A 27,792-nucleotide genomic window follows, 5' to 3' on the forward strand; every position below is an offset into this window, starting at 1 on the left:
TTGTGTATACAGAACCGGGTACAGGCCAGAGGTGCAGGGGCTGTGAGCAAATTCACCAGAGACAGAGTGGGGAGCAGAACAGGCAGATTATTGAAGTACACTGCTGAGGGGAGCAGTGGGCTAGTCAGGAGAGGTCTGCCACGCCATGTGGTCACCTCCCCAGCAGGAGGGGATCGAAGTCATACAGAAGTGGCTTTAGCTTCTTATTGCTGTGCTTTAACCCGCTGCGCCACCAGGCAGGGCCCAGCACAGATAACTTTCATCCAAATAATTCCTACGTTCCTTTTTTGTGTCTATTGCCAAGTCCTGCCACTTCAATAATCTCTGCCTTCCACTACTAACTCACAAGTGTCCCTCAATGGCAGGGACAATGTCTTAGTTTAGTGTCCGCTGAATAAATGAATTATTGCCTAATCATTCTCATTCCCCATTGTCCTTATCCTCACTGCTGAGCTTGAGTTCACATTGACACTGAAGGTCAACACTGGCAATTGCTACAACTCTCCTTCACGCATCCGAGTCAGAATCCAGCAATTTGGGGGCTACTTGGGGCAATTTACATCAAAGATGCACTTTATATTACTTTGTCATTATGTTTCCAACAGCTTTTAGACTATTTTACAACCTTTCCTACCCACCCCACCACCGAAACTTAGTTTCTTCTCAAGTTAAATAAGAACTTTGTATGTGTTCCAAAAGATTTCATTTAGTGGGTCTTCTCTTTTCCAGATGCTTCCTCTCTAATTACATTTTTTAAAACTTCTATGTTGTAGTCCATTAAATTTTGCCTGTGGTCGGCCGTGGTAACTAAGTGTGACTTTTCTTCTCCCACAGCGGTAACTTTGTCACGCTAGTCCCAAAGCAGAGCAGTCTGTTCATGCTTCTGTCTGGGCTTAAATACCTGTCTTCAGAATGACTGGGTATGTGCTTCCTTTAGGAGGAGTCTGCTGGCATCTAGATAGCACCAACTGACCAGCTGATTAGGACTCATAGATAATTGTCTGTGTTGGAGTGTAAGATGTTGGCCCAATGCAGGGCAGTTGCTTGAATCAAATTTGACAGGTTAGTGTCACCAATAAAGTGGACTGGCCCACGTGACTCTTGCTAGCCATTAATTTATTTATGCATACAGAACTGGGATGCAGGCCCAATTACTTAATCTCTTGAGCCTATTACCTAATCTCTTGCAAAATAGGGGTGATAAAAATTAACCTCCTTGGTGTCCTCCCCGGTGGTGCAGAGGGTTAAAGCACAGCACTAAGAAGCTAACTCCACTGTATCATGAGTTCAATCCCCACCTGGAGGTGACCCACATGGCATGGTAGACAGACCTCTCATGAGCGGCAGACCTCTCTTGACCTGCCCACTGCACCTATCAGCAGTGTACTTCGTTGATCAGCCTGTTTTGCTCCCCACTGTCTCTGGTGAATCCTCTTACCGCCCTTGCACCTCTAGCTTATAGCCCAGTACTGTATGCATAAATAAATCTTTAAAAAAAAAAAAATCACCGGGCCGTCCCTGGTAGCGCCAATGGGTTAAAGCCCAGCACTGAGAATCTAAAGCCGCTTCCACCTGCGTTCGATTCCCGCCTGCCCCGAAGGTGACCACATGGTGTGGCAGACCTCTTCTGACCCGCCCGTTGCTCCCCTCAGCAGTGTTACTTCGTCGATCTGCCTGTTCTGTTCCCCACTCTGTCTCTGGTGAAGCTTCTCGCCACCCCTGAGCCTCTGGCCTGTACCCCAGTTCTGTATGCACAAATAAATAAATCTTTAAAAAAAAAAATTACCACCTGGAGTTGCAAAGCAGATTCATGTTAAGCAGTTGGCCCAGGGCTAAGAAATGGTAAGTTTGATATATGGCACTGTTATAATTACTAGATTAAGAGTATAAGCCTCAACTTTAAGTCTTTTGTGCTACAAAACAGAACTAGTTTTTGTCTTTTCTAACAAGAGAATACAAAAGAAAATGACTTAAGTGGAAATTGCTTTCTAGTTCACGAAGTGGAGTTAAGTACCAACTACCTGCACTGACTCATTATACAAGCTGTCTTATGCTTCTGTCACCAATAAAAATCACAAGGGACTCGTCCAATTTGAGAGGTAGCTTATGCATGCCAAAAAAATTTAATCAATGTATATATGCGAGCACTCTAATAACACAATAACTGCCTGAATTAAAAAAGAAGGGTGACCTAGTCCATTTTCATGTTCATAAAAAATATCTTTGCACTATATTATCAGGTACTGGGGGGGGGAAGTATGTATTTTTTTGAGATATATCAAATATGACACTTTGGAGGGCCAATAGTATGAGACCATGCTAGCAAAAAATCACTCTGTCTTCTGGGAAGAATCATGAGCAGTTTGGGGCTAGACCACAAATGTCTGGCTTAACACTTCAGTGAAGGATGGTAGGTCATCTCAGAAAATTACAAACTGCCTCTGCTGAGCTAGTTACCGTAAGATTCCACCTACATATACACTAAATATCTTCCTACATACTTGAGCCTAAGTGACCTGTCAGCAGAGGGTGTCTGTGACAGAAGAAAATGGCCTTACTTGCTTAGACTTGTGTGTGGGTGTTGAGCATGGCACTTTAAACATCAATTTATGAGGTGCAAACTTTTTATACAAAGATGACTCACAAGGTTTCAGAATGTGTAAATATGAAGCACAATTTTAACTTATGCCGTCATTAGTGCTCACCCACTGCAAAACTAACCTGCGTTGAGGACCAAATTGAACTACTTGGAAATTTGCAAAATTAGCCACTTATTTAAAATGACGAGAAGAAATCTTGGGTTGACTGTTTTATCTTGAACCAGTGTTATTGTATAATTCATTCATACTTTGCAATATTCATGTTTGATGCCAACAAATTAACTTACTTCTCTGAGATTGTGAAGAAGTCAATGCTTTTGAGAAGTTACAATGAAAAACAGAAGGGAACTGTATAATAAAGTAAAAATTAAAGAGGCAGTTTCTCACTGAAGTATCTGGAATCAGGCAATTACGAATAAAATATGAAAAGGGTGATAACCAAACATTTCATATGGATGTTGAAATCAAACTAAAATTAGTTTGTGATTCATTTCTGATGTTCTCTGTTCCAGTTACTACAAAAATGTCCTAAGAAATTTCTTTAATTGAAGATGAACTGGTAAACATTATTGGAGTGATTCTTCGAAAGTAAATAACTTAGTTGTCAGAGAATAACCTTGGGAATGGAAACCATGTACATAGTATCAGATCGAGAATTTCACAGCATATTGTTTAATATTTAAAAAATTTTGCAGTCCTAAAAGGTATGTGAAAGAGTAAATCATATTTAACCAATTTTGTTCCATTTCGTAAGTGGAACCTATCATTTATTCATTATTCCTTAAAGGTGGTTATTAAAATTTGCTAAACTTAATATTTTTAAGTTTAGTTTAAATATGATGTATTTCTGGATTTTAACATTAGTTAAGTCATGAATTTAAAAAAGTTGTGATTAGCTCTTTTAGCACAAAAAGTAAAAATACCTTCCAGGTGATAATAAAAGTTTTTCATAGGTTAGTAGAAACAGAAGTCAGAGGTTTTAATGTTTTAACTATTTCACACTCAAAAAGGAAAAACCCTAGCTCACGTGCTTAACTTTTGATCACATATATTAAAATGAGGATCACCTTCCAGGGTCACTAGGGGAAGGCAACAGTAAAGTTTTTGATATTAAATGTATTTGCAATAAATTTCGAGACATTGGATCATTTTTTAATTAACTTTGGAGGTCCACTTGGGAATCTCATTTATGAGGACACCCACAGGTTATATAAAGAATAAATAAGATCCCCTAAACTACCATAAGATGGACTATAAGATGGATTATGAGATGGACTATAAGATGGATTTTAAACAGCAACTTCAGTCGTGCTTCAAGATGCTACTGACAAGTTTGTTCAATTTTAACTTCAGCTACTAATTGATTTTATTTTCTGTAAAAGATGTGGTTTTATTCAGCTAAACTTGTTATTTTTCTTGTTAAGATTCAGTGTAGTATTAAGTGAAGTCACAAGCACAATGGGTATTGTGCCAATACTACATTCAATTTTTTCAGTAGCCCACTGAGTGAACCATATGTTAGGAAATTCCTCCCATGCTTATTTAGGTTTAAGTATGAAGTAAGGTAAACTCTACTTGTACGCAAGGTGCTGGGAGCCTCAGAATCACCAAATCTTAAAAGAGTTCTTACCCAAGTGATTTTATTAATAGCAAAAACCATATACCTCTCCCTCCCTTCGACCAAAGACCCCCAAGTATTCAACAGGACTATTAAAACGATGATGCTGGCAAGCGGACCTGACACTCAGCTTCAGAATGAAATTGCAATTAAACAGAAACTGGCATTATCACTACAGATTTATATCACATCTCAGCTCTGTTAACTGGTCTGGATCTGGCCTCTCTTCCAAGACTCACTAAATGGCATTTTTTCTTGCATAAACTACTTATTAAGATAATGGTATTGAACAGAAAACTCAGTCCAGTGTGTTATATACTAAACTTCATATTTTATCTGAATGGTACCACTTTCCATTCAGTTGGGTTTTGAGCTCCCAAAGGGCAGTATCACATCTTCCATTTCTTCTGCAATCTTTACCTTTACCCCAGCACCTAGCACAGAACTGTGCATGGTGAAGCTCTTCCATCAATTCAAACTTCATCCACAAGACTTCACTGATTTTTATCATAAACACAATTTCCGATAGTTAGCCTGTAATACTTAGACCATGTCACATTAACTTTACAAATATTAGTGTTTCGTAAGGGGACTAAGGTCCCCTTTAAATTTAATTGGTTAAATATGGTAGGTAGATTTTTAGCATCTTGAAACTTTTCATAAACGGGAATAATGTACACCAAACCTGCTCTCAGACAAGCCAAAATCAACCGAGCACACTGTCTGCCAAATTACTTTCCAGAAATGAAGGTAGCTTGACGGTAGTGTTAAGAGAAGACCCTGGCCCCTGACACCAAGTCCAAGTCAGACAGAGAGGGGAGGCAGAGGAGGCCAGTGTTACCTACTGTGCGAAGTGATATGCAGAAAGTTTTGTAAACATAGATATGTGAGGCACAGAAAATCTTTATTGCCACAGAAAGCAAGTGTACTCATCCAACCTCACCAACATCTTAGAGAGTCACAGAAACGCAGACTTCACATAATAAAGTACAACACAGACTTGGGAGAATGGTCCCTTGGACTATATTGGCTGTAATACTGAGGTAACCAATTGACCTTGTTCAGTGAAAATACCTCTAACACAATGAAAAAATCAACTAGTTATAACATCCAATCATATATACAATTCAAATAAAAATATATATTATTTGCTTCAATGTATAGCAAGTTTAATACATTAGTGTTTACAAAATAAAAACTGTATTCTACTGAAATTTTTCTTGTGCTTTCCTTGCCCCATGACTAAGTTTGAAAGACCAGAAAAGTATGATACCTAAGGAAACTTACTTATGGATTTAAAGATGCAGTTTGTTGGGTCATGAAAGATGGACAAATATTAGTTGGAAGATTACCACATCTTTAAAAACTGTTGCTTCTTAAAATCTACAAACTTGAACTGTAAGACACAATTTAAAAAAACCCACAAAATTTCTCAAAATAGATTAGAATACAAGAAACGTTTCATGAAACTACTGATATACTAACCAGTTCTATGGCTAATATTAAAAACTGAACAATCTATTTAAATTGTACTCATACTATTTCTACACACAGTGAACAAAACAACCACAATAAACAACCTCAAACACAACAACGTTGCAAGGTCCATAAAAAGCTTCTTCAGTGGGCAAAACACTATAATACAATTAAAACATTTAATTTAGGAAGGGAAAAAGCCTTTTAATAGTATAAAAGTTGTTTACTGATGTTTCTACTGTAAAGCTATTCTACAAATCAAAATGAAAAAGCAATTATATAAGTGACAGTGATCAGAGACTACAGTGCAGACATTTCATCTAGTATTTGGCTGATGAATTGTAGTATAATAGGTTTGACTTAGTATTTTTACACAGTTACAAAATAGAGCAGAACTCAAAACAAATGAAACTCCCACCCCTTCATTTTCCAAGTCAATACACTCTTCCTGGCAATATATGGGTTTAAATTAACCTGGAGAAAAGAAGGTAAGGGTCTAAATATCTTCTCCAACAGCAAAAAAGTGTATGTTGATATAAGTAATATTTGTTTTTTTCCCCCACTATGAATTCCCATGTAAAATTCTCATAAACAAGTACATTACTAACATTTAAGCACACCCCACTTATATTGCCTATGACTAAATAGGGGGGGAATTAAAACATACTTTCAAGTTAATATGAATTCTAAAAAAAAAGAAAAAGAAAACTGCATTCACAAATCTGGAAGGTGTACAAAAATTAAATTGTAAAATAAATAATGAATATAGGTGTCACCTAAATCTCCACAGAAATATGCCTACAAATGTAGACGTAGTGATCACCTACACTTGTGATGGTTCAGGTGGGAAGACAGTCCCCAGGGAGAGTCATTTACTTTCTCTGACTCCAGTACGTGGGGAGGAATTTCTGGATATAAAATGGTTCTTACTCTATTAAATATTACAGCCTTTGTTAACAGTCACCATCCTTATCACATTTAGGGTTAATCTACTATGTCTTAAGCTATCTAACAATTTCAAAGTCAAAACTTTTATACATCAATCCATTTGTTTCAAGTTCTCTGTCCAAGTAATAGCTTCCTAGTTTTGTTACATTTGAGAAGTTATCATATAACATCCTGCATCAACAGGAGAGAGATTTTCTGCTCTACTGCTCATCTTTTAAACTTTATTTCACTATTTGTGTAAATGTATTCACTGATTAAGTCAGTAAAAACATTTTACTATTTAAAATGACACATTTCCTATAAATGCCATCTTATCAAATACTCAGTCCACATTTTCCTTGATTTAAATTGAGCAATGTGTTATTCATTTTTCCAGTCACTGCAACCTTGTCAATAACTACATTACTTACACTTTTCTCTTTTATGACTGCAAAGATTCTAAACGCTGACATATATTCACACTAAATACAGGTAAGTAGACAACAAAATTTCAAGTAAAATAAATTGTTTCCGCATCTGGACCAAACAGGTCGCAACATCTAGCTTTTAACTTCTATAAATTATACAAGTACATTGTACATTCTTAAATAATGAATGCTTACAATATTAATTTGTAAGACTTTCCACATGAAAAGATTTACACAGGAATGTGAATGGATCAGTATTTCTGTTACAGATTGCAACATTCTCTCACTCTTCTATTTTGTGGCTGCTGTTTTGTTTTCCTGGTTTCCACAGACTGTTGTATCAGTCCTTATGCTTTGGCTATGAAATCTGTTTGAGCTGAATGAGGCAACATTGGTTATTAAGGCTTTTATCTATGATGGAGCATTATCCTTAAATCTGATGCCATTTCCAGAGAATACTGGGCGAATCAGAGCTATCTTGAATCTTCAGGCTCTGTTTTGATGACTTTCTTTTCCAAAGTAAAAGCTGAGTGAGGGTAGTCTTTCAAAATCCCAAGGCTCTCTGCATAAAATAGACACACAAACTGTATTGAGATTTAAATCAATGGTTTACAAAAAAAAAAAGAAACTCAATCATATAAAACAAACCCCCACACTCCATAGCTAACACTATCAACTATTCATAATTCTGCAATTCCATATAAAGGTTTTATGCTCACATTATAATTAGGAGCTTGGATTATGGTTTTAAATTCCATCTCTGCCAGTTACTTACCTGTATTCACCTGTGGGTAAGCTATACACCTCTCAAAGTCTTAGTGTCTTCAATTAAAGTGGGCATAGTATCTACACATGGCATGAGTTAAATCATGAAAATAATATACGCAAAGCACTTTGAATATAAAGTGGCGTTTAATGTTTGGTCCAATAAAATAAATAAAATAAAACTGGAGATTTATCTACAACAGAATTATTGGCTATAATACTGTCAACGAAGAAGTAGAAAAACATCTTCCATGTCTTCCCATGTAAAACATGGAACTATTTTAAAGGCTTCTCCAGTCATTAAATGCTAATGTGGGAGAAATAGATATAAAAATTGAAGACTCGGGCCCTCCCTGGTGGCGCAGCGGGTTAAAGCACTGCACTAAGAAACTGAAGCCACTTCAGCATGAGTTCGATCCCTGCCTACCCCACAGGTGATCCATATGGCACAGCAGACCTCTCCTGACCCTCCCAGCAGTGTTACTTCTCAATCTGCCTGTTCTGCTCCCCACTCTGTCTCTGGTGAAGCCTCTCACCGTCCCTGCACCTCTGGCCTGTACCCCAGTTCTGTATGACCAAATAAATCAAATCTTAAAAAAAAAAAATTGAAGATTCTACTTTCATAGGGAATCACCCCTTGGAATTACACGTGTAGTTTCAACCTCACAAATACTACAAAATGAAAATAAAATGCAATGATTATGTGAAATACTAAAACAGGAGGACACACAACACATGTGTGTGTTTGCATGTGCACATGCACACTTTGAAAAGGATTTAGGAAAGTGATGATATTGCTTGTTTAAAATTAGGTGGTTCAACTTATGAATTTACCCTCTTTATACCAAAGTGGGATTTTAAATTCTGCTTGAGAACATTAATAAATAGCTATCATTTATCTTCATATCAGTCATTCTGCAATCATATATGTTAAGTTGTTTAATCTTCATAATTACCAACTACTATATATTTTAGAAATTCCTATTTTACAGATGAAGATGAAGCAAATGAGCATTAAAATAGTTAAGCAACTCAGTCAAATTTCAGTGCTGAGATCTGGCCACATTTATGCTGCATAGAAACTATGTTATTTCTATGCCATTTAGAAAAAGAAAAAAGAAAAACAAGGCTTTTCAGGCACTGCTCTATTCCACATAAAATTCTAATTCAGCTACATTGCTATGTAACAAAGAAGTGTTACATACAAAGTGTGGTTCCATAAAGGAATACAAACGACTAATGTATTGGAATACTACCTTTATAGAGATTTTCAAAAGATTATCAATTCTGTAAACTGAGAGAAAATGCTGGGTTTGTTACTGAAATACTTAAAAAAAACAAAACGAAAACCCAAAAACCTTTTTGATGTTGTGGAAGATATGACCAGAATGTGATCTTTAGTATAATTTCTATTTTTCAACTTCTTTGATATTTTTAAAGTGGATAGCGTTACATATACAATGGCACACTAAAGTCAAGCCGTGGGGTGTTTAGCACTGTGGCCTTTTTAACATCTGCTAGCAGGAGCATGAAACTGAAAGACATCAACTGTCTTAGTGTTCTGTAATTCACTCTTTATAAATAATAAAAGTAAAATCAGATTTAATTCTAAACTTGTAAAACTACTCTTTCCACAGACTTAAAATATTTCTGGTCTCAATTTCCTTATCCATAAAATTAGTAACTTTGGTCAAGTGACTCAGTTACTTCAACTCAAAGACTAAAAGATACTAATGCAGTATTAGTGTTATTAAATATGCTGCCATTTCCAGAGAACAGGGGATAATTGCTACTATCTCAAATCTCCAGACTCTGTGTTAGTGACTTTCTTGGTCATGCAAAGGGGCTTATCTGCAACAAGTTTGTCTAATTCTTTTTATTTGAGTAAAAACTTACAAACATCTAACTATAATAAAGGACAGCTTCTCCTTCTACAAAGTTCAGTTTACTTGTGAAATATTAGTATCGCCCAAATGCACATGAACAAAGAGTTTAGATTTTGGTATATGACATTTTCAATGCTGGCGGGCAAACATGTAATCAATCAATTTCATATTATGAAGGCCAGAAAAAAGCAATTACACAAGTCAAACTAGATGATTTTGTTTAAAATTTTGTGTAAAAGCCACCATTTTGGACAAGTTAATCAAAATAATCTAAATTCTTGAGTTATTCCTGTCAGTTCTCTAGAAATCATCTTAAAATGACTGGTTATTATTAGAACAACACATCATTTCCAAGGGGAGAAAACCTGACTAGTGACATTATTCGTAATGAATTTTTTTGTCTTGGGGGCAGAGGGATTGTGGGAGGCAGAAGAGAATTAAAAGATGCTTTATGCAAGTATCACTGTCTTATCCTATCCTACATCCTCACCTGATGAGTGGGACTTTGCTTCACTGGAGTAAAGTCTATTCAGCTCCCCATCTACCACAAAATGATGGGATTGTCTGTTCTGTAAGTTAGACATTCGGAGATTCAAAGGTCTTTCTCCTAATGAAAAGGAAAAATAAAATCAATATGAATAACATTGAAAACATCCACTTCTCTCAAGATAAATTTTATATACTGTCTAATCATTCCTTACAAAAGGAGTGATAAAGGAGTGATAAAGGTAAGTATACACTGAAGAATTTAAATGATAGTTGGAAAATATTTTTTTAGTATTTTAATTTAGGAGGAAATTCTTTCAGGACATTTTTTAAAGAGCTAAATGTGAATTAAACAAAAGACTGAGTTTCCAGTAAGCTCTCCAACTTTGGCATATAACATAGCCCCCTCTGTAAGGCATTTTCTTACTAGTGCAACCCTTTTCCCAAGGCATGTCATTAACCACATGATAACAAACACTAGAAAGACAAAGAGTTCGATTCCTGCCTGCCCCAGAGGTGACCACATGGCGTGGCAGACCTCCCCTGACCCGCCCACTGCTCCCCTCAGCAGTGTACTTCATAGATCTGCCTGTTCTGCTCCCCTCTCTGTCTCTGGTGAAGCCTCTCACCGCCCCTGAGCCTCTGGCCTGTACCCCAGTTCTGTATGTACAAATAAATAAATCTTAAAAAAAAAATTAAAAACAATTGTTTTAAAGTCACAAATATTCCCCACGGACTCCACCCCTTTGGGGAAACTAGCCCGTACTGTTTCTCTCCCATTCCTAGCGAGCGTTCACATAATGCATGCCAATAGCAGGTACCAGCTACCGTTTAGAAGTTACAAGGTTAAAAGGTTAATCAAATTAAATCTGCAGGATAAATTCTTTACTTTTAGAAAAAGGTGTAATTTGAAAATTAGTTTTAATAGGGAATTTATAAAATTATCTCTAAACAATACAAGATTTAAAAAATCAGTAATTTTTTTCTCTTTCAAGTGCACATGGTAGTGGGCTGCGAAGATGAAGGTCATTGTAAAGATGTGTACCTTGACCATCAGTGTTATCAGAAGTCAAGCCATTAGGGCTATGCTCTTCCGAGTTCTGCCTGTAAAGTCCTGCAGACAGTCTTCTTTCAGCATGCTGCAGTCTCTCATAACCAGCTTGGTTGCAAAGGAACTCCATCTGCTTTGCCATCACCTTTTCAGGCTGCTAGTATAAGTAAAGCAAAAATAAAATCAGTAACTAAAACATTCTAGATTTTTTAATGGCTTAAAGATGCCAATTTCAGACTCTAGCAATATATTTAGTATTCATTAAAATTAGTTCTCACTTCATGTGTTATACACGTTCCATAAATATGCCTGGATGTCTATATCATCATGTTAAAACATAAAATGCTGGATTTTGTACAAAAGAAAAAAACCTTCTGCTCCATCTTATGAAGAGTATTTAACTTCAGCTCATAAACAAAATAACCTATGCTTTGTTTTCCAAAGTACTGAGTCCTTTGAAAAAATTTTTTTTTTTTTAAAAGGAACCTCAAATCAACAGCAACATCTGCTATAAACTGCTTCTAACACATAGGGTGAAATCTTGGCATTTTTATTTTAAGATTTGGCACTACACAGACTCTGATATGATGACAGTATGTTTGGGGGAGAAAAGGTGTAAAACGGCTGTCTAGAAGAACAAGACAAACACACCTCCCACTAAAATTAAACAATGCAAATTATGCAGAAAAACATCAGTGCCAAGGAGGATCTTCACCTTCATCACAAAATGAAACTACAGTATTTGCTCCCCAATCACAAAAAGGCATGTTTTAAAATACACAATTAGTTGGCTGACATACTCATTTATCACTGCATGTGTTTTTAAGTCCCATCGTTATGCACTGTTCTGCATTACTTATATGGATATTCAACGCAGTGTATTTGTGTTATTTTGCCAAGGAGATAATAGCCAGAATGCAGATATGAATCACTATCAAAGCTATAAAAAAGAGTAGTACAAAGAAACTGCTATATGAAATTCGTTACAAGAATTTTAAATTTTATTCTGACTCACAATAGTAAATATCAATCTGTGAAATCTATAAACTCATAGAACAGAATTATAAGCTTGATTTTCTGGATACACTACACCAGAACAAAGGAGCCATCACTTCAATTCATTTATAACTTATTACTAATTGATTAATACCATTTCAGGAAGATTTTTGAAGGGTAAAAATGGAGTTCGTGTTCTCTGAACAGGATAAAGCAAAACTTGACACTACTAAAACTTGACACAGGCAACTGCTAAGGAGACAATCACCAAAATAATACTTAGGGTGCTTTCTTAAAGGTGATGCTTACAAAATATTTTTAAGACTATTAATTTCAGTATACATAATTAACTTGATAGCAAAAGTACCTGAGGCTACATAACCTAACAAGTTTTCATTATACATGAACTGAAATGATTTAACAACAGTCACAATGCTATTAATATTTTATGAGAAGTAGTACAGTTTTACCTTAGAGTTGTATCACATAGCTATAATCAATATGGCTGTTTTTCTGCTAAAAAATCACCTGTTTGAATTTTCATAATTACAGAATCTGCTTACTTCCTATAAAACTACAAAGAATAAAGAAGTTGTACTATAGCAGATTATGTTCATAAATAAACCAAATCAAACCAAGTTGCTATTACTATCTTATTGATATATCTGTGGCTGAGATGTATTTTTAAAAGAACCAGAGATAAATTTAGTTCTTGAATATTTAAAACTGATGCTGACTGAAGCAGCCACTTGGCTTTTTAACTTACAGACATTATAAAATACTGACTGGTTACCTGAGCACTAAGAACAGCGAGTTCTTCACTCTTAGCTTTAGCCTGCTGGAACAGAGTTTGCACAGAGTCCTGGAAATCTGGAAACCCATCCTGTTGGCCAAAGAACATGTCCTGTTTACTTAAGAGTTTATAAGTTAAATAATCATACTACAAAAAAAAAATCAGAAAATAAAGTCAAATATCTTAATTATAACTAAGATTTTAATGTGCATTATTTCCTGTTAAAACTTTTATAGTATAATTACCTTACTTCTATGGTTGAAGCCTCAGTAAAGAGATAAACAAAAGATTAAAAGATCACACTTTCGGAAAGGATAAATAGATGGGACTACATCAAGTTAAAGAGCTTCTGAACAGCAAGAGACATCACAAAAAACAGACATCCCACTGATTGGGAAAAAAATTTTCTCACACAAAACTAGCAATAAAGGATTGATCACAAAGATATACAAGGAATTGAGAAACTCAACAAAAATAAACAACCCCATCAGAAAATGGGCAGAAGAGCTAAAAAGACACTTCTCCAAAGACGAAATGCAGATGGCCAACAAGCATATGAAAAAAAGTATAACATCACCGATAATAAGAGAGATGCAACTTAAAAACCACAGTGAGATACCGCCTCACCCCAGTGAGAATGGCACATTTTAAAACAACTAGCAAAAACAAATGTTGATGAAGATGCGGAGAAAAAGGAACTCTCCTGCACTGCTGGTGGGAATGCTATAGTACAACCACTATGGAAAACGGGCGGTTCCTCAAACTGCTAAAAATGGAGCTTCCATATGACCCAGCAACCCCACTCCTAGGTATCTACCCAAAAGACACAAAAACACTGATTCATAGACACCTGCACCCCCATGTTTATTGTTGCTTTATTTACAATTGGAAAGACATGGAAACAATCCAAATGCCCAAAAGTAGATGACTGGATTAAAAAGATGTGGTACATATGCACAATGGAGTATTACTCAGCAACCAAAAATAAATAAATAAATAAATAAACGCATATCTTTTGTAGAAACATGGATGGAGCTGGAAAAGATCATACTTAGTGAAATAAGCCAGAAAGAAAAGGAAAAATACCGATGGTTTCACTCATAGCAGGAGTATAAAGAACCAGTGGAGAAAATAGTAATAATAATATGAACAACTATATACCAGAGACATTTTATGGGGGTGGAATGTGGTAAAAAATGGTGGGGGGAGGGAAGTGTACTGGACTATGGTGATGGCACATGGGTGATTTGGTGATGGGAAGCCCACGGGATTACAAATGAGATGGAAAAAGGCACAAAAGAATGTAAAAACAAACTATTGTATTATTTTAAAAAAATAGTCATCAAAATGTTAAAAAATAAAATAAAATAAATGATACTTTCTGGACCCTCCCTGGTGGTGCAACAGGTTAAAGTGTAGCACTATGAAGTTACCTGCAGCCACTGCAGCATGAGTTCAATTCCAGGCCAGGGAGCTGACCCACACGTCACAGCAGACTTCTCCTGTCTTGCCCACTGCTCCCTTCAACTGTGTATTTCAGTTAAATCAGCCTGTTCTGCTTCTGATTTTGTCTCTGGTGAATCCTCTCACTCTCTACAACTCTGGCCTGTACTCTAGTTCTTATAGGCATAAATAAATAAATCTTAAAAAAATAGTTAAAAAGATTATATTTCCACAGAGTTCTATTGGAATGCAGACTGCATGACTATTGATGAAAATAATTATCTCACATTTCATTTAACATTTTATCTAATGGCTCAACTATTTCACTAGATTTTTATTGGATATTTAATTATTTTCTTTATTTTGGTATTAAGAAAAAAACATTACAAAATATTTCAGTGAAGAAGCATTTCCCACAGTGTAGATTATCCAATACACAGAATCCCAGAAAAAAAAGGGATGAATACTTTTGTGTCTTCCATATACTTTCCCCAAGTGTCTTTACTGGTTTAGCAATAATGCATAATTACCTTGCTGAAAACTGCATATTACTTTCTTAATTTTATCACTTTATATTTTTGTTGTAATATTCAAACAGGTTTCAAATTTTGTATGTAGTAGTTGTATATACTTATTTTAATTTTGCAATTTCTTCTGTGATATAAGGATTAGAAAGACATTCTGCTTTAAAAATATTTGATAAGAACTCATAATTAACCTCTAGATTTTCTAAAGGTTTATTTTGCTATTTTAAAAATTTTACTCTTTAACCCATTTTGCATTTATTAATTATTATATGTAATAGGTCAAGAGCCAAAGTAAATTTTCTTTAAAGTGCTACCCAATAATCCCTGCTTAAATTTCTGAAAAAGTCTTCCACATTGACTGTGATTTCTCATATAAAAAGTTAAGAATAAGAGAATTCATCTCTTAGGAAAGTTGTGAATACCGAATGAGATAAAGATAAATGCTTTTATCCCACATAGTAAACATGACCACCTTTCTAGGTTCTTATAAGACCAAGGACAATTAGGGTTTTATGGTTTGAAAGTTGACTTAAGAGGCTGTGTAGTTACAAAATGAGAGAAAATTAAGGTGGTTTGTTATGGGAATTAAATGATGTAATTTATGTGAAGTATTGAGCATTGTCAGGAACTGGTATACAATTAGGGAAACAAAAGAATAAACTCTTTCCTAATGAATGCAGTCTAGAGAGGTAAATGAACAAAGAGATCCAGAGCACAGCAGAGAGCATTGCATCAAGAAAGCTTCCCAGAGAGTCTACTGAGGCTTGAAATAAAGAGTTCTCCATGGAAAAAGAAGAGCATATATAAAGGCCTAGAGGCAAAAAGAGTTAGATACACTTGAGAAACTGGAAAGTATTTAATGTAGCTGACATAGGAATTTACTGAGAAAGAGGAATGGTAAGGAAAATAGAATACACAGGGCCATATCCGCAAAGACTTGGAAATCAGGTTATGAACTTAAGACTTTATCTTAAATGCAAAGAGAAGCCACTGAAAGCTTTCAGGGAGAGACTAATCAATCAGATCTGTATTTTCCCCATTTGAAAGTAATGGGGATAATATATTGGGGGAGGGGGGACAAGGCTCAAAGATGATGGCTGGTACATGGTTAGAAAGCTGCGGTGAAGACAGAACTGTGGCCTTGACCTGGATAGCAGCACACAGCAAAGAAATACATGAATTCCTAAGCTATAGCTATGGCAACTGGGAGTTTAACAGTCACTGAAACAAGGAAGTCAGGACCAACATCTGAGAAGGGAGGAGAAGGCTGATGAGTTTAGGAGACATGCCAGACAGACCTGTTGGTGAGGTATTTGTGTTGATAAGCTCAGTATACAGGTGCTCTGATTTTGGAGCTTGGGCAAGATCAGGGCTGGAGAAACAGACTGGAGAATTCCAGCTCATCAACAACCCCTGAATGAAGTATGCCCATCTGGAATTTCCAGTATCTCAATATGGTTTTTGAAGGGGATTACAGAAGGAGAAGGTGACCATCTAATATTCTCATATTCAGAGCTAGATTTGAACTCTCAAGACAGGAAAGTTAACCTCATTATTTCTCGAGGTGCCAATCTTTAAATGGAGATAAAACTATTTCCTTTATCTGTCCACATGGTGATTTGTGAGTTAATAAATGAAATAATGCAAATGATAAATCTTGGGGGAAAACACACTATTACACAATTAAATGGTGACAGAATTATTTAACTACGAACATATTGAAAAGCTGGAAGGAAACAAATTCTACATGTGAAAATTTTTGAAACATGGTCACTACTTCATCATTAATAAGGAGAAACAAAAGCACACAATAAGCAATAATTAGCAGTATCTAAGTAACCAGTGGTCCCTTTGCATCTATCTGGATAACTATTCTGATTTTCTCTCATAGTCTTGACAGCTCATCCTGGATGAAAAGACTTCAGGACTGGGCTGCTATCACTTCACGACATACAAAGTAGGTTCAAGGTACCCAAAGTATGTGACTGAGAAATAAGGTGAGAGCATTCTCAAGAAGCTGCTTTCTTCCACATTATGTTTGGTGTAGGACCTTTGTATATGCCTCTCAAGATTTTTTCCCAGGCACCAGCTGTACCATGCTATGAACAATTTATCTTCATGTCATATTCTTGGCTACTGCCATTAATCACAGTGTTCCCTAACTGGTGAGACTCTGGATCTGAGCACTAAGAAAAGTAAAAGATTTAGGACAGAATGCTATTCATGACTTAATTACTCTCCTCCCATTGGTCTCCACCTCTGTAAATCTTCATCCTTTCCACCGAATATTAGCCAAGCTGCTCTGAGCCATGGCTTAGCCCTTAAAATGGTTTGCTCCAACAGATGTTCTCAGCTGCACAAGGGAATTTTCCTTTTTTCTACTCACACTTTCTATATGAATAGCAGATTGTAAAGCTTCTGTTTTTCTGATCCAGAGGGGAAAAGTCTACATCAAATTAAACCAGCTTTCTTTTCAACAAGCTTAGTAACAGCGTGGGAGGATATTCTGACCCTCTTCCCCCCCCCCCCTTACTCTCTCACTCCCACCCCACTGGAACTGCTAGCAGATGTTTCCTTGTAAGTCTTTTTTTCTTCAAGCCCCAGTTCTCTGACGTTCTGGTCTCTATTAACAAACTTCATTTCTTTCATCCAGTTATTTCTGATTGCTTTGCACTTCTAGCCCACACAGGATCAAGGATGCTGTCACTTCCCATCTCTCTGCTAGTCTCCAGCCACTTCAGTGAACAATGAAAACTTACAGATGAGATATGAACAGTAACAGTCCACAAGTCACCATCACATTTGTGGCAGCTGTTTTACCTAGCTTTCCTCTCTATTAGAATATTAAACACTGGGCTTCTCTAGTGGCGCAGTGGGTTGAAGCACAGCACTAAGACCATTTCAGCATGAGTTCGATCCTCGCCTGCCCCGAGGTGACCCACATGGCACGGCAGCCCTCTCCTGACCCACCCACTGCTCCCCTCAGCAGTGAACTTTGTTGGTCTGCCTATTCTGTTCCCTACTCTGTCTTTGGGAATCCTCTCACGGCCCCTACACCTCCAGTCTGTACCCCAGTTCTGTATGCATATATAAATAAATCTTTAAAAATATATAAACACTAAAGATAATGGCAAGGTTTGTTTTGGAACATGATAATGTTCTTAATGAAAAAGAAAGCATGTCAGTTGAATTCAACTTTAACAAATGTTAAAAAAAATTGAGGGGATGACAAGAGTGACAGGGACTTTTGCTCTTGATTTTCATTTCCTTTACCTAGCTGTCAAACTGTCTTGAAGACTTTCTGTCACAGGTAGAGTACTAGAAAGTAAAGCTAATTTTTGAGACTTAATCTGTCTTCCCAACAGATTTCCTCATTCTAAACAATTAGTATGTCAAATAATAATCTTAGATTTAAATATTTTGTAATTTATATTGATAAATTGCCATTCAAAACTTATTGTACACTGGATAAACTTCACTGGGTTAGAAAATAACAACTGCCCCTCCCTCTTTCTTCAATGACAACCAGTCCTGTGGAAGACTTCATACCAAACTAGTGGGAGGAAAGATATAATCCAGTAGTGTTTTTCATACCTAAGAGCTTTGTGAATCAGCACCAGGATAGGAGTAATGCTTTAAGTTTAGTAGTCAGTCATAGACCTAAAGCCCTGGCTTTGTTAACAGAGAGCAATGTGGCGACTTGGACAAGTTTACTGAGCTTACTGGGTTTCTCCTTGGCTGTAAATCATAAAGCTGACATATAGAATAAATAAAAATGTTTATAATAATGAATTTCAACTCTCTAGGAGGGATAGGCACATTATACATTCAATAAAAAGTAGGTGGTTTTACAAATGCCATAAAGCTAGGTTGGGGGGGGGGTCCTCTCAAAAAAAAACAAAAGTGAAAATAAACCTAATCCATTTTCATTTTAGTTAAATCTTTATATTTTTGGTATTCACCTAGATTGGGAAATATTTTCAGACTTCACTTACTACTATGTAGGACTGAAGAGCTGCTTTCCCTAAGTTTCATTCCAAGTGATGGGTTTCCCAAAAATCTCCCCAAATGATCAGGGTGTATTTTTTTTACCTCATATATTCTAGGAATTAAAGAAAGTTCAATATCATGGTTGTTTTCATGCCTACTATGCCCAACAGAAAGGAGTACTATTTAAGGACAACCGAGTATCCTGAGTACTTCAATATAATGTATATCCTTGACTCCAACAACAACAACAACAACAAAAATAACTAAATAAGTAGTTAATGCTTCTTAAGGGGGAACAACTATTACTAAGTAGGAATACTGGAGTTGAAAAAAATCAGATAAGGGTTCACTTTTCCCATACACACCAGAAAAATACAGCACTAATAAGAAAAAAATTTTTAAAGTTTTATTTTCAAGTCATTTCTATTTTACATCCTAGACATTATATTTCATTTACTGTAAAAATTATAATTAAGATGGAAAAAAAGTAATTTGGCATGATTCCTTATAGGTGTTGCCAAAGAACTGGGGAAAATAAAAGATGAAAAGGACCAGAATAAGTGATCTTGTTACTTTGGGTCTAGTAATTAGGAATTTACAATGGGCTAAGCTCAAATTTATCATTACATTAATTTTAATAGAGAATTAAGAATCACAAAATAAATATTCAAATGAAATAAACAGTATGTTCAAAATAGTCTAAAATCTTTTTACTTATAAAGTTCTTTGCTTCAGTCACATATTCTGGATGAACTTGCCTCACTGTTCTCTAAACATGCCTAGTTTTTTCTTACCTCTGTGTCTTTGCCCACACTAGTCTGTCTTTGGATTACCTCCCTGCCCACCACCCCAACTCCCTACCTTCTAAAATCCTACCCTTCTTTTAAAATCTAACTCAAATGATAATTCCTCAATAGTTTCCCCAATCTCATCTAATGCCAGAAACTCTTACCCTCCCCAGAGTCACAAAGAAGACAAAAATAAATAAAACAGTAATACTTAGTGAAAAGTTTTCTTGTACAATCAATATTAACTACCTCAGCATAAGCTTCCAAAACCTAACATTCAGCATTCGGACCTCAACATTCACTTAGAATTTACAGAAGGATTTATGCCAAAATTGCCCACATGTACAATGTTGTATATTTTGCAAAGTATTATACTGTATATGGACAGGTATATACACACATAGTAAACACCTATGCACACTTTGGAGAGATGCCTTCAGTACATAAGTGCTTCAAATCTTGTGAAACCAAAAGAAATTTAAAAACAAACTAACAAAAAAACTAGTGAACTATAGTTCTATTTATTTCTGGGAAACAAAATCAAGTGTGGAGCATCTATAAAGTTATTTAAAGAATAACTGATTAGTCATTTGTTTTATATATGAAGGGTTGGGAGTGTTATTCACAGAAAAAAGTTAATACTGATTATCTTAATTTTAAATCTGGAACCATTCAGTTTTGTGAAATCTAATAAAACAATAAACTAACCATGTAGAGCTATAATTCAATTATCTCTAGTGAAATACATTTAATGAACTAGAAGAGTCACATCTAAAACTAAAATCCAAAACTCTGAGCTGCTGAAAATAAAAATACCATAGTTGGGTATAAAAACCAAATTTGCTTAAATTTCAGATCAGGGTTATTAAGAGGTCAGAAAGACTTGCCGATATAGTCTAATAAAAATAAAAACTACAGCATAAAAAGTCCAGGAGATTCATAATCTCGAACTTCATTGCTGAATAATGACCACTGAATAAAAGAAGAAAAACTGGACTAAAGTGCTGTGATCATGTCACAACGGTGAGAAAAGATAAGGATGTCATCTCCAATCCTGTAACTGACTAATTTTCCTGGCCAGTGGGTAGGTTTTTGTAACCCTCCTTCCTCTAAATCCTCTTCTGAGCAGTCTGTGATTATCTGCCATCCCATTTGTGGCTGAATCATTAATAGCTTATTTTTGGTGTTCAGTTAAAACATTTCATTTTTCAACGTTCTTTTAGATAATTCCAACAAAATTTTTGAGTGGTATCTGAGTTTAACCCATCTTAAATGTTACTCCACAGTTAACAGAGGCAAATCTAAGCTATATAAACACACTTTATTAGCCCCATTTTTTAATCAAAATTCTTCTCCACTTTGAGAACCACTGTTTTAGGCTGAAGCTTTAAAAGTCAAAGATGCTTATCTACAATCATTCATTATTTATCAAACAGACTAACTGCAAAACACTATTATAAACTCTGAACACAAAGCTCTAGTCTCATTTAATAGGACAGACTGATGATTTAAGAGAAATAGAAAGAAATGTAGCATTTTCAGATATTGGGAATAAATCAGAAAAATGGGCCTAAGTGTGATTCTGAGGTCAGGACACCCCTTTGGAGAGGCAGGGAAGTCAGAGAAAGCTCTCAACTAAAGCTGAAGCCATGTGAAGAAAGAAAAAGTTCTAGGTAGGGAAACAATACTAAGGCACAGATGAGTATGGCATTTTCCAGAAGAGAAAGTTGGTAAGTGAAGCTGAGTCACAGTGAGAATAGGAAATGTGCGAGCAGACAAAGTTAGAGAGGCAAACCAGAGTCAGACTATGCAGTGCCTTCCATGTCTCAGGTAAAAGTGTAGATTTTATTCTAGGTACAGTAGAAAGCTACTGGGAAGATTCAATCAAAAAAGGGATTTATATATATTTGTAACTTCAGCTTTGATGTACTGAAAATTACTCCATTTAAATAGATGCTAAGAATAATTTTATAATGGAAATTTAGGACAGTGAAACATAGTTTACTGGCTTTCACTTAAAATTAATAGGTGGCGAAGAGGTACCAATCCACATCTTTCCCACTCTCAACAATTAACAAACAAAACAGAACAAAGGAAGGAGGAATGTGAACTGTATAACTTCATAATATTTCTATACTGGCAGAATGACCTTTAAAAATGTGTTCAATCCAAATAAAGCAACAGTAGTAGTTCTGAAACCACGTTATAGCTCTGGGGGCTCTAACAAAAAGCACATTTTAATTTTGTTCAATTCCACCTATAGCTCTCAAATCAAGAGTGCCTCAACCAAAATCCTCTAAAATAGATATTAATTATAGTAAAGTCTCTGTAATTTGCAACTAAATTATCATTTCTCTTCATAGTTAATGTAAAATTAAATTTTAGCTCCCCAAATGTATTTGAGAAGGTGGCTAATGACTTAAATATTATTATAGGAGATATTTTAGCCCCTAAAGTATTGAAACTTTTGTAAAACAGTATTTACAATGAACTTTTGATAAAGTGATTGGACATTGACCTCATCATTTTATTAAAAACTTTCTGAGTACAGTCAGTTCAAAGTATTATAAATACTTCAAAGCAACAAATTCTACAGATTTAAAAATTCTATAATTCACTTTTTTTCTCAAAAGTTTACGGGACCACATTTTGTTTTAGATCATTTTAATAAGCAAATACTGTTGGGGGCGACCAGGTGCTGTGATAACACAACTACCGGTGGGACTAGATAAGGGTGATAATAAACTGGGCTTGCATCCAAGGGTGATAATTAAGTGGGCCTCGTATCCATGGGACGAACTGGCCCTCGCATCAGGGGGCACAGTGATGAGTCCCCCCCTTTGGAATCTGAACCTAGAATCTATATAAGAGACCATTTTCCCCTATAGCACTGGCAGGAGCTGCGGACCCCACCCTAGGGACTCTGTCTCAGCTGCTGCCTGGGAGCAATAAACTTGGCTTGCTCAGCCTTTCTGCCTTCCGTCTTTCTTCCTTGCTGCTGGTCACAGAAATCGGGACAAAACAAATACCAGCAGAAGAAAATATGATATTTATTCTTACCTCCACTTTAATTCTCTTCGGGGATAATTCATCTCTTTCTCCACATTTTGACCTGAGGGTTAGTAATGAGAGAATAAAAAAACGGAGACGGTAAAAAATTTTATGCAAAAAGTATTTCAATTTATACCACACACATAACCCAGAAATCCTGACACCAGAAATAAGACATTTACAATGAATGCAAATAATAAAAAGGAAGCTTTTCATTATTTCTAAATTAACATTAGGGAAATATGTGATACAATTATACTACATATTTTAAAAAGCTACTACCTAAAAAGCTACTACTTTCCACACATAAGTTTTTCAGTAGTTAATGATTATCACTTAATAAAAAAGCCTATAGTCTATGATATACCTTTATGGATCAGTAAGCACATTAGGAAAAAAATGACAAAAATGGCCACATAAATGCTTACAGTCACATGATATTAAAGCATATTTGTTTCTATATTGAAACTACAGATCCATTTTCTCTTGACCTAGTGATCCTTTTGCTAACAATCTACACAATAGAGGAATCTACACATATATGAAATATGATTGTCAAACTATGACAAGCCATCAATTTTAAGTTACATTACATGTCAATATAAGAGGTATTAAAATGTGAAAATAATACATCCCAGAATAAAAGTGTATGATGTTACTATTAAGGTGGTATTTATAATGACAGAAGACTAAAAAAACTCCAGTATCCCATCAATAGGAGACTGGTTAAATGAATCATGGTATATCCATACAATGGAGTATCATACAGCTATTAAAAAAATGAGAAAGGTATATACTGACTCATCTAATGAGATCTCCAAAACATGTTAAAATAAAAGCAAAGTACAGAAAAATGTGCTTGTTACCTATTATTTTTGAAGAAGCTGAGAAAATATATTTATAATAGCATGAGTATAAATAAATTCTGGAAGGATGAGAAATAAAACTAATAAAACTATCTACATTGAAGAGACTAGCAGGGTAAAAAAGGGACAATGCTTCTGTATTGCCTATTTACATTGTTTTGGCACTGCATTATGAAAAAAGTGTCAAGTATTTAAAAACGTTAAAATTTAAAAATCTTTATGAATCTAAATATGAGAGGAAATGCTAAAATATGTTGAAAGCAGTGCCTCAAGGACATGGAATTCAGAAATAGGGAGGGAACAGGGCTGAGAAACCACTGCCTTTTTGTGTCCTTTAGGGACTTCTTAATTCATGCACCTGCATTAGTTTGTTTAAAGGAAGTTATTGAAATATATAAAGCACCTGGAAGAAAATTTTATCTAACACAGTGAAGAAAGTGAAAAATTACTAACTTAGCTCTTGATTACCCAACTCCATTCCTTGAAAATAATCTTAACAATGTTCCTGTATACTCTTGTTTCATTTGATTGGTATAACTGTCAATTTCTAAGTATGGAGGCTCTAAATATGATAGAAAACAAATAATGGTGATAACAGCAGATGCCTTTATGGTGGTTTTCAGACTTGAATATGCACAGACTCATCTGGGATACTTGTGCAAGTGTGGCTTCCAACCCACAGGCAGTGATTTGTTAGGCCTGGGGAGGGTCCTCAGGATACAGATTTTCAACAACACTCAGCTGTTCTAAGACAAATGGTAACCTGTACCCACTCAGCTGTGGCAAACACAACTCATCATGGACACGGGTCCACACGTGACCAATGAACAAAATCAAAACAGATATGTACTTCTAGATAGGTTTAGGGTTCAGATAGAGTAAAATGAGCAATAATATGGTGTGTTTACAGTAAATTTTAAAATCACCATTGCATTTTTTTTTTTCTTCAAAAGCACGTCCCATCTTCACTTGCTAATAGTCAAAGTATGTTTCAATTTCCCTTTACATTCTAGTCACTGGATCCTTTTTACCTATTCAGCTAATCTCACTAGACTGTAAACACCTTTCATAGGGAATCACTTTGCTTCCTCAGAGTTCAGCAAGTTCATATAGCTTAGTGTACAATAAGTTTATAAATGCTGACTAGTAAAATCCCATCACTATTCTCAAAACCAAATCATTGGTGTGAGAAAAGAAAACTTAGAATCACTACCCGAACAATGTATTAGTGACAGGATACTATATTTTTCAAAAGAAAAAGAGAATACAACAAAACAATTAAAACCACATTTGCAATAGTTTTGAAAAGTTATTTCATGTTTTAATTTAAAGAACTAAAATCATACTTCTACTTTTTCAGAAATGCTTGTATTCTATGAATGGATAGTGTCTCCAGCTCTATTTCTATCAAGCAATGTGAACACTTACTTTGTGGTTCTGTAAGTATATTTATATGTGACTTCTCGAGAAATCTGCCTAGCCAGGGCAAAAAGTTCATCTCTTCTGGTCAGCAGGGCATTATCCTTCACACAAAGTTGAGCGGCAGCTTCATTAACAGTGAGCTGCAATCCAAAACAAAGTTTTAACAATTATAGACATTTTTTTATTTTACCAGTATGTAAAATGTATAATTTTCACATTATTATATAACAAAGTCATAAGTTATAAAGATCAGGTTGATCTTTATTCCTAATTTACCCCTAAGCCTGATGCTAAATTTTAGGGGAAAATCAAGTTATTTAACCATTTCTCAGAACTTCAACAAAATAGTCATCTTAATTTTATTTATAAGCTTTACTTATTTCTGTCTAGGTAGGAAGGCTTATGGAAGAGAGATAAAACGAAAAAGCAAAAGCTGTTCTGTATCTCATTCTTTTTTTTTTTTTAAAGATTTATTTGTGCATACAGAACTGGGGTACAGGCCAGAGGCTCAAGGGCGGTGAGAGGCTTCACCAGAGACAGAGTGGGGAGCAGAACAGGCAGCTCGACGAAGTACACTGCTGAGGGGAGCAGCGGGCGGGTCAGGAGAAGTCTGCCACGCCATGTGGTCACCTCCGGGGCAGGCGGGAATTGAACTCATGAGGAAGTGGCTTTAGTTTCTTAGTGCAGCGCTTTAACCCGCTGTACCACCAGTAAGGGCCCTGTATCTCATTCTTTTAAATGGAAAAACCAGGTGATGTGGGAGTATACAAACTTGATAGATTTTTTTTTTTGCTCAATGTGGTATGTTAATATATAATCCAGCAGATTTTTTTTCAATGTGAACTAACACAAACAGTCTTAGGAAGGAAAAAACTGAAATTATTTTTATTTATTTATTTATTTATTTATTTTTATTTTTTTTTTTTAAAGATTTATTTATTCATACAGAACTGCGGTACAGGCCAGAGATGTAGAGGGTGAGAGGATTCACCAGAGACAGAGTGGGGAGCAGAACAGGCAGATTAATGAAGTACACTGCTGAGGGGAGCAGCGGGCGGGTCAGGAGAGGTCTGCCACGCCATGTGGTCACCTCCAGGGCAGGTGGGAATCGAACTCATGCGGAAGTGGCTTAAGTTTCTTAGTGCTGTGCTTTAGCCCGCTGCGCCACCAGGGAGGGCCTATTTTTATTTATTTTTAAAAGACTTATTTATACATACAGAACTGGGGTACAGGCCACAGGTTCTGGGGCGGTGAGAGGACTCACTAGAGACAGAGCGGGGAACAGAACAGGCAAATCAACGAGGTACACTGCCTAGGGGGGCAGTGGGCGGGTCAGGAGAGGTCTGCCACACCATGTAGATCACCTTCAGGGTGAGGGATTGAACTATGCACTGAAGCGGCTGCGGCCAGCTTGCAGAACTGCGTCTAACCCTCTGTGCCACCAGGGAGGGCCAAAAATGAAATTATTTTAAATATTAATTCAACTAGTAAAAAAAAAATCATAATCAATGTTATAGTGGAAAAATTATTAAAATGGAAAGTGTATGTAATCACTAAATCTAAGATTATGTCTAAATCTACTGTTTCATCTAAGTGATAATATCAATAAAGAGCTGCCAGATGACCAAACCCCTTGTACCCTTTGCAATTTAAAATAGCAATGTTATCCTAAGCTCAAAACCTGAAATTGTTCAATAAACCTGAAAATATTTTTTCACATTATTTTATTTTTTTAAGTATTTATTTTGGAGAAGAACTGGGGTGCAGGCCAGAGGTAAATGGGGTGTGACACTACTAAAACACTGTTGAGGGGAGCTGTGGGGGGTGACTGTTTTTCCATATGTGGGCCAGCTCCCTGGCCAGGGATCAAACTTGGGCTACAGTGGTGATAGCACTGACACTCAACCCCTAGGTCCCTTCACATAGTATTTTAATTTGTATTAGATGTAGATATTCTATCAGATATTTTCCTTTGTTATTTTTAAAGATTTATTTATGCATACAGAACTGGGGTACAGGCCAGAGGTGCAGGGGCAGTGATTGGATATACCATAATCAGAGTGGGGAGCAGAACAGGCAGATTGAGGAAGTACACTGCTGAGGGGGGGAGTGGGCAGAGAGGTCTGCTGCGCCATGTGGGTCACATCTGGGGCGGCGATCATGGAACTCTCACCCAAACGCGGCTGAGGTCAGTTTCACAGTGCTGCGCTTCAACCTGCTGCACCACCAGGGAGGGCCCAATCAGATATTTTTTAACACATTCATTCAACACAATGGTTAAGAATGAATGGGAGTTGATGACAGACATATCTGAGATAGGTCCTGCTCCTTCACTTATCAGCTATATGACTTTGGACAGGCAAACACATCTGAGAACCTCAATTTTCTCAGCAGCAACAGTTTTGCTACTTAGACATCAATATTCCATTGTAGGAATATTAGAAATCAACCACACCCTCACTCTGAACATCAACCTACACCCAGCTTTTCACGTACTAAATAAATAGAAAGCTACAAGGAATATTCTTAAATGTGCATCTTTGCACATATTTATTTGGATTAAATTCCTATAGCTCTGTTAGATTACAGAATATATTACATTTTTGAATGTGTGTGTGTGTTTAAAGATTAATTTGTGCATACAGAACTGGGGTAGAGGCCAGAGGTGCAGGAGCGGTG

General features: G+C 36.0%; 1 protein-coding gene across 3 annotated transcripts in view; it reads right to left on the minus strand.

Moving 5' to 3' along the window:
- Positions 1 to 5,103: 5,103 nt before the first annotated feature.
- Positions 5,104 to 27,792, minus strand: part of NAB1 (NGFI-A binding protein 1 (EGR1 binding protein 1)) — a 42,346-nt gene continuing 19,657 nt past the window's right edge. For 2 of the 3 annotated variants that reach the window (XM_004674435.2, XM_012727983.1), the window contains exons 3-8: positions 25,120 to 25,253; positions 22,835 to 22,886; positions 13,027 to 13,116; positions 11,232 to 11,394; positions 10,191 to 10,307; positions 5,104 to 7,611 (exon numbers count right to left, since the gene is read on the minus strand). In XM_004674435.2, coding sequence (XP_004674492.1) covers positions 7,523 to 7,611; positions 10,191 to 10,307; positions 11,232 to 11,394; positions 13,027 to 13,116; positions 22,835 to 22,886; positions 25,120 to 25,253 — 645 coding nt within the window. In that variant the 3' untranslated portion in view covers positions 5,104 to 7,522. The remainder of the gene's footprint in view (positions 7,612 to 10,190; positions 10,308 to 11,231; positions 11,395 to 13,026; positions 13,117 to 22,834; positions 22,887 to 25,119; positions 25,254 to 27,792) is intronic. The other variant, XM_004674436.2, reaches the window with a different exon arrangement.

The sequence above is a fragment of the Condylura cristata genome, unplaced genomic scaffold (assembly GCF_000260355.1).
Source record: "Condylura cristata isolate star-nosed mole 26May11 unplaced genomic scaffold, ConCri1.0 scaffold00002, whole genome shotgun sequence".
NCBI lineage: Eukaryota > Metazoa > Chordata > Mammalia > Eulipotyphla > Talpidae > Condylura > Condylura cristata.